This window comes from Herpailurus yagouaroundi, unplaced genomic scaffold (assembly GCF_014898765.1).
Source record: "Herpailurus yagouaroundi ecotype Mexico unplaced genomic scaffold, PumYag 569, whole genome shotgun sequence".
Classification (NCBI taxonomy): Eukaryota; Metazoa; Chordata; class Mammalia; order Carnivora; family Felidae; genus Herpailurus; species Herpailurus yagouaroundi.
This window is the reverse complement of record NW_024412786.1, coordinates 8,090,409-8,098,505: the sequence shown is the minus strand read 5'-3', so window position 1 is coordinate 8,098,505 and position 8,097 is coordinate 8,090,409. Positions and strand designations below refer to the sequence as shown.

The 8,097-nt window shown below is 60.3% G+C and overlaps 1 protein-coding gene across 1 annotated transcript in view; it reads right to left on the bottom strand.

The window, feature by feature from the left end:
* Positions 1–5,790: 5,790 nt before the first annotated feature.
* Positions 5,791–8,097, bottom strand: part of IFITM10 (interferon induced transmembrane protein 10) — a 10,200-nt gene continuing 7,893 nt past the window's right edge. Inside the window, exon 6 of the mRNA XM_040465813.1 lies at positions 5,791–6,426. Within this exon, the coding sequence (XP_040321747.1) occupies positions 6,277–6,426 (150 nt within the window). The 3' untranslated portion in view covers positions 5,791–6,276. The remainder of the gene's footprint in view (positions 6,427–8,097) is intronic.

The following is an 8,097-nucleotide window of genomic DNA, read 5'->3' as shown; positions in this document are numbered from 1 at the left end:
GAAGCAGCCGACAGCGTGAGAGGCGTCCGGGCGACGTGAATCCTATCAGCAAAAACATTAATCAGGCGAGAGAAAGCTTATGAATGAGACTTGATGACACGCAATCGCGTGGGTTTAGGGAAAGACCGCGCAGGCGCGGATCCTGTCTGTGGTGACCAGCTCTGACCGGAGCGGTGCCCCTCTTCCTGTGGCTCCCGTGGCCGCGAGCCTTCTGCAGAGGGCAGGACCCTTCTATTTGGTTATCCCTCGCAAGGGGCCTGTCTGGCGCTTGCTTACGTATTTCTGGCCGTGTGTTAGTGAGCTCGGGCCGCGTGAGATCGCAGGGAACATCTCTGTGGGTCCCTGGCCGGACTCCCGACACTGACCTCCTAAAGCCCTTGGAATTTCCTGGGTGACGGGAGCATCCTTTGTTCTCCCGAGGTGACTGTGGGGTGGGGGTGGGGGGCCCGGGTGGGGGCGGCCACCAGAAAGACCGAGACCTCATGAGAACCTCCAGCACGTCGTGGAGTTGATGGTCAGTCAAGCCTACGCGGGGAGGAGCCTCCAGGAACAGCCCGGAGACGTGGGGTCCGGCCGGCTTCCAGGCTGGGGAACACACGCAGGTTTGGGGCGAGGGCACGAGAGCCCCACGCCCTTCCCGCACGCCTCCCCCTGCCCGTTCGTCTGCAACCCCCAGGCGCCCCTCCCTCGCATACACTGACGAGTGCAAGTGCACGGTTCTCCGGGGTCCTGTGAACCGCCCTAGAAAATGGGGGGACGCCCAGGAGGGGAGGTGGGCACCTCTGGGGTACCGCCCGCTGGGTCTCCATCTCCCTCTGCAGTCATGACTGTCCTCCAGGCTGGCCTCTCAGACTAGAGACCCCCTTGCTCACTGAGCCTCCAGTTTATTTATGAGTCTCCGTGTGGACTCATGGTTTCCTCTTTCATTCAGTGGATTTACCCTGAGGCCCAGTTGTCCCTGATTTGGCCGGAGTGGGGCTCATACCTCATCAGGTCTTTGCTTCCTGGCCCCAGGTGTCCCAGGTGGTCTTGTACGTCAGGGTCCAAGCCCCCCCAGGCACCGCTTGCAACCAGCCGTCCCCAGGGGGGCCCGGTCCCTGCAGGGGGGCAGTGACCTTAAGAGCCAACATCTGGGTGCCAGTGAGCTTGTTGTTTTGGGGCTATTGGGGGTCTTGCAGACCCTGCCAGTGGGGAGAGCTGGGGATGCACAGGTTCCCCTAACCCCACCTTGGCTCCTCTCTGTCCCACCCCACTTTTGTCACAGACTCCCATCAGCCTTAATATATGTAATTATTGGCTGGGGGCGGGGGGAGGGGAGGCACCTGGGTGGCTCAGTCGTTTGGGCGTCCGACCTCAGCTCGGGTCATGATCTCGCGGTTCGTGGGTTCCAGCCCCACGTTGGGTTCTCTGCTGACAGCTCGGAGCCTGGAGCCTGCTTTGGACTCTGTGTCTCCCTGTCTCTACCCCTCCCCCAGTCACACTCTGTCTCTCTCAAAAACTAATAAACATTAAAAAATATATATATGTAATTATTTGACCAAATCCTGTGTGTACCTGGCCTCCTGTTGTCTTTACTGACCCCACCCCATGCACCCGCCTTCTCCCCATAAACCTTGTTGGCTCCAATCCCCCAGCGGTTCCCCTCTCTGGGGTGCAGCCACCAGCACCTGGGGGCCCATCTCACTCTCGTCCGTGTGGTTTCTTCCAGAGACATTCTGTCCTATGCATCGTGCTTATTTTGAATAAATAAAAGGCTAAGTTCCCAGGGACATTACAAACAAGGCTGTGCATTTATCAACTGGTTTTCGTCCGTATGTGAAAATAGACATTAACGCACATGAGTTTTTTCCCATCCGTGGCGTCCGTGAACATATTTGTGTAAGTGCACGGATGTCGTGCAGAGGGCTACCATAAGGCATGACTATACAACTTTTTAAAAATTGTTTTAATGTTTATTTTTGAGAGAGAGAGAGAGAGAGAGAGACAGTGTGAGCAGGGGAGAGGCAGACAGAGGGAGACACAGAATCCGAAGCGGGCTCCAGGCTCTGAGCTGTCAGCACAGGGCCCGACGCGGGGCTCGAACTCACGGACCGCGAGATCGTGACCTGAGCCGAAGTCGGACGCTTAACCGACTGAGCCCCCCAAGCGCCCACATCGCTTTTATAAAACAAACACTCACGTAACCACCACTGGAGTCTAGAAGTAGAACTTGATCAGTGCCTGAAGTCACCCACGTGTGCCCTGATTCGGCAAACGTGTTGGTGTTTTTCTCTCCATGCAGCCCTTTCCGCGTCCTGGGCGAAAAGCCTCCACCGATGAAGACAGTGGCAGTTGTGACCGTATTGAGATTGGACACTTGTGTTTACTAGAACATGCCAGGGAGAGAGGGCAGTGAGGGCCTCCGAGCGGGGCAGGGCTGTCAGGGGACGGAGGGGGGACGTGGGCGGAGACACCTGGGTGCCACTAAGAAACCCACAGCCCAGTAGGAAGGATGTGCTCTAGGTGATAAGACACGCGTCCAGCAAGAGGGCATCCAAACGGCAGTCCGCGTATGAGTCAGATGCATCAGGAGTGTGAGGGGGGCATAAACTGCAGCCACAGGGAGCCCCCCCCCCCCGCCACGCCGTGGCCGAAAGGAAGGCAGCCGGGCACCGGAGGCGAAATTTCTCAACGGCTGCCCCTGCCGCGCTGCCCTTCAGGCCTGCTGGCCGGGCTCCAGGAGCCTCTTGTGTCCTTCGATCCACCCCTGAGCCACTGAGTCTTGGCCCCCGCAGCCCAGCAGGTGCCTCGGGTGCGGCAGGTGGGGGAAGGGATGGTGGCTCTTCCTACGGCAGCCGCCTCCCAGGCCCACCCCCATGAAGCGGGATTGAGCAGATCTCAGGGGGGCCCTGCGGCCCGACGGGGTCAGGGACCCGTTCGTCCGCGTGCCCCCTGTCTGAGCCGGCGGTCGGTGGTCGCTATTCTGTGGGAGTAGGGGGCCTCCGGGGGTATCTCCACACCCAGGAGGGAAGCCGAGGGCACGCGATGAAGAAGGAATCTTCTGCGCCTTTCCAGTGTGTGGAGAGGGTCAGGCTGGAGCGGGGGCAGCGTTTTTGGCCAGCGGATGATGGGGACCTGGGACACCTGGGGCCACTGTGGCCAAGGCAAGAGAAGCTGGGGACTAACCGCCCAGCAGCCCCTCATCGCACGGGCGCACACGCGCACGCTTGCACACGGCCAGCGCCAGCCTCCAGACACTCTCTCCATCCTTGGGCCTTTCAAACGGGTCCCGGAGCTGGAGGTCACAAGGGCGGTGGCCAGGGCCAATCGGAACAGCATGGGGGAGGGGAGGGCGGGGAGCGTCGCCCCCACCCCTGCAAAGATGCGTGAAGCCAGGGGCGTGCGGAGAAGGGCAGGAAGAGAGCGCGTGCGTGCGGGGAGGGGGTGGGGCGGGGAGGGTCGGAAGGTCAGGGCGGGGCCCAGAGAGGCAAAGACGCAGACCTGGAAGCCAGAGACCAAGGCAGGACCCCGTGCCCGCCCGCCCGCCTGCTGGGGTCTGGGCTGCACGGCCACAGACACCCCGCCCGGCAGGTGCCAGCACCCTCTCCTGAGCCCAAGGTGGCGGTGGGGGGGGGGGGGGGGGGGGGGGGGCCGGGGGGCGGAGGCAGCGCCTCTGTGGTGTGGCCCCCGCTGCCCAGGAATGGACACAAACGTCTGTGGGCTAAGCGTGCCTTCGGTGCCCGCAAGGCGGTCGTAACGTGTTTGCGACCGGAGCCCGAAAGCCTCAGCCACGAGGGACAGGTTCCAGCGAGAGGCCAGGCCGAGGCCTCCTTCCTGAGGATGCGGTTCCTCCGGGTGACGTCCCGGGAGGTCAGCGGCTGCTGGCAGCGAAGGCTTAAGGAAAAGGAGAGAAGAAAACATGTTGCCTCCACTTTCCCGGCCCCGTCAGGGGTAATGAAGCCACCTGGACCCCAGGGTAGGGCCTGAGCTCATGACCTCCGGTCCCTGTCTCCCCAGATGCCCCCCCCCCCCCCGTGACCATCCCGGCCCTGACTCCTCCGGGAAGCCGATGGGCAGTGGTGGGAACCCACCTGGGCCTGATCTGGAAGCTCCGGAAGGATCCAGGACTGAGCTCGCTGCCCTTCAGCCCCTCCAACCGCCCTCCTGGGGGCCACCCGGAAGGCTCCCAGCTCCCCTCCACTGGTGGCCACAACATAACTCCGTGCAACCCTGCAGGGGTGCCAGCCCCTCTGCCGTCCTGCCACTGCCTGGGGTCAGGAGTCATGCCATGGTGTTCCGGGCCCCTCCCCTGGGCTTCTGGGTGGGGCCGGGGGCTGGAACCTGGCCCCCTCACTAGTGTGCCTTTCGCCACCCACCCCGGCCCCCTTTTGCTTGAAGCCCCCACCCCCAGCCTCTTAGCACACTCACCTGGGAAACACCTCTCCAGACCTGACCCGCTGCTCTCGGAAGCCCTGACCCTCTCACGGCAACGCTGCTCCACCCCCAGCGTCCCGCTCCCAAGTCCCCTCCACGCTCCTGTCTCGGAGCCCCCAGCACGTGCCCCCAGCTGACCACAGCCACACCGGTCCACTCGCCCAGGAAAGACCCCAAACACCTCACCCCTGCCCTGAGCCCTGCCCCCCCCCGCGTGTCCCCCTCCCAGGGAGGTCGCAGGGGAACCCCAGTCCTCGGCCCCACGTCCACACACCCACCCCGTCGTCAGCCCCTGTGCCTCTGTCCTGCGTGAGGGAGGAGTCTCTCTCCTGCTGTCTGGACGCTGCCCAGACAGGGCTCCGTCTGTGCTCTCCGCCCTTCTCTGACACCCATGCCCTGGTGACCCCTGGGTCACCTGGCCTCCTCCCCGTGGCTGTCCATCACTGCCGACCCTGAGCCCCGGGCTTGGCACCCTGCTCTGATGACATCCCCGGGACTCTTCTCCCTTGGCGGCCACCTCCCTGCCCCGCCAAGCACACCTCTCCGCCCTTTCCTTACCTCCTTCCTTCCTCCATCACATTCCCAGAAACCCGATGGGCGCCTCTGGCTTCTCCCTCCTCTGCCCCCGACACTCTGGGTGCTGGGACACCCCCTCTTCCTGCCAGCCTTCCGGCGAGAGGTGGTGTTCCTTGGGCTCCACGCTGGCTGTCACTGCCGGGCCCCTCTGCTTCCACAGGGCTCCTCCCCAGGTCCCCATGTGAGGGCATAGCCCTGGCCAAGTCGGACACGCAGGGACCCCCGGCTCCTCCCGCCCGCCTCACAGCACATCCAGTCTGTCACCAAATTCTTTCATCCACCCATGGTTCCCACTTCTGTGACAGCCTTGTCCCCTGCCTCCCCCCCACCGTCCTTGAAGCCCACAAAGCAAGCCCAGTCCCTCCACTGCGAAGCCACCCCTGGGCCTGGGGGTGAGGTCAGCAGGCCTTCCTCCTTCGCTCTCTGCACTTGAGCTGCCCAGACGTCCTCTGGTTTCCCAGACGAGCCGTGACCCCGTGCCACGAGGGTTCTGCTCCCTCCCCGGGAACACGCTGGTTTTCTCCACTCTAACTTATAGCTGGGCAGACAGCTCTGTTCGTGCTGCCCAATCCTCGAGAGGACTCGTGTTTGGGGCACCTTCTGCCAAAGTCCCCCTCGGTCCCCTTGCACCATGGGCAGAAGACTGCCAGGTCGTGGAGCAAACCCTCCCCGGCGGTGTTGGCACTGGGCGGGGGGGGGGGGGGGCTGAACCGCCAGGCAGTGCCTGAGTGGGGCCCCCAAAGCTGCCAAATCCACCCACCCCCATGCCCTCCCTGCTCGGCCCTGGGACAGAGGCTGGGCTGGAGCCAGACAGGTATTTTATTGAAAGTTCACAGATACAAGAGCTCTGAGCAGGGTCACAGCTTGGAGGAGGTGGGGTCAGAGAGGAGAGAGTGAGTCCCCAGATGCTGGCAGCCCCCCCAAGCCGGGGAGCTCCCACAGAAGCCCTTCTTGCTGGGTGTCGGGCCAGAGGGGCCCCAGGAGCCCGGGAAGGGCACAGGAGGGCGGGGCGGGGGGCAGCCGCTGGAAGCCAGGGTGCGGCAACACAGGGAGAAACCCAGACCCCGGGAACGGGCAGAGGCAGAGAGGGTGGGCTGGCCCGAAGCTCGCTGCCCCCTTACTGTGCGGAGCTTCTGGTGGCCTCGCTGCCCGCTTCACAGCTTCGGGGGGGTCCCAGGGCCCGCGCCCTGCTCTGCCCCAACCACTCCGCATCCCGTGTCGCGTCAGTCATGACAACGGACGTGTCTCGGGGCTTCGTCTCCACGGCCGGCGGCGCCCGGCGGGGTCCTAGTAGTCGGTGAGCGGGTACCGCAGGAAAATGAAGACGAGGATGATACAAGAGGCCGCCAGGGCAGAGCTGGTGATGTTGAACAGCCGGGCGGTCTTGGCGTCTTCCACTGCTCCATTCAGGTCATTGAGAAGCTTCTTGTCTCGAACCTGCAGCCAGAGGGGGGAGGTGAGGCCCGAGGCCAGAGACCAGGGAAAGGCAAATACGGGTATGGGGCACCTCTGTGCGGAGGGCACCCGAGAATTCTTTGTGGTTCTTTTTGCAACTTTTCCACGTCTGAAATTATTTAAAATAAAACAGGACTGTTTAACAATACTGTACTATTCAATCGAAAGTTACTGAATCAAGGAGGCGGTGGGGCGGGGTGGGGGGGGTGACCCCTGGGTGGCTCGGTCAATTAAGCATCCGACTCTGGATTTCAGCTCAGGTCATGATCTCACGGTTCATGGGTTCGAGCCCTGAATCGGGCTCTGCACTGTCAGCGCAGCCTGGGATTCTCTCTCCGATTCTCTCCGTCCTTCCCCTGCTTGAACACTCTCTCTCTCTCTCTCTCTCTCTCTCTCTCTCTCTCTCACACACACACACACACACACACACACACAAAATAAATAAATAAACATTAAAAAAAAAAAGAAAGTTGGCGAGAGCAGATTGTAAGTGTTCCTACCACCAAAACCCCCACCAACCACAAAAACAATAATTATGTGAGGTGGCAGATGTGCTAACGAACCCTCTTGTTACGATCATCTTGCAGGATGTACGTGTATCGAATTGCAACGTTGTGCACGTTGGACTTCTCCAATGTTGTAGGTCAACAGTAGCTCAATAAAGCTGGGATCGACAAATGAATTTACAAGACAAAGGAGAAAATTGGTCTCAGAGAGTTATACGATCAGCCAATGGAGGTTGTAAGTGTGCCCTAGTCTGAGCGTCTCCTTAATCTAAAATTCACAGGGGTTACCTAAGAATAGGCACTAGACAGAACAGGCAGCGGGCCCCGTGGTCTCTGGGAAGGGATGTTAAGATACAGGGAAGACAGTGGGCAGAGCTGGACCCATTTCCAAGATTCTCTGGTTGTGAAGAGGTGCTCCCAAGGAGGAAGCCACCCTCACGCAGGGTAAATCCTAGGATTTCCCTCTCTTCAGCACGTTGTCCCTCCACAAAGTCCAAAGAAGCGTAGTTGGATTTGTGGATGGATGAGAAGGGAGGGAAAATAGAAAAAAATGATAGTGCATGGGTCATATGGATGGATGAGATGACATAAGGGATAACAAGGTGAGAGTGAGCAAGGGTGAGTGTGAAGACAGGTACATGATGAATGGATGCACGCGGCTCAGCTAGAGGAGCAGTGGAAAGAAGGGATGCTGTCAGCTTGAAGGATGAGTGGATTTATTGGTGTGCTGGGTCAGAGGATGGATGGATGGCTGACATGTAGCGGTGGTAAGTAAAGCAGGGAAAGCTACTGGGGGGAAGTAAGGTTAGATGAATAGTCAAGTGAACTGATGTACAAAATACATGGGGACGGGATGGGGCAGAGTACGGAAGGGAGGAGGAAGCAAAATGAACATGTATAAACACAGATGAATAGAGGAGTGGGTGACTATTTGAATGGGTTGAAGGGAATAAAGGAGCAGGGATCAATGTATAAGGGATGGTGAATGGATGGATGGATGGATGGATGGATGGATGGGTGGATGGATGGATGGTGGATAGACGGATGGATGGATGGATGGTTGGTTGGATGGATGGATGTGTGTGTGGATGGGTGGATGGGTGGATGGATGGATGGATGGATGGTGGACAGGTGGATGGTTGGTTGG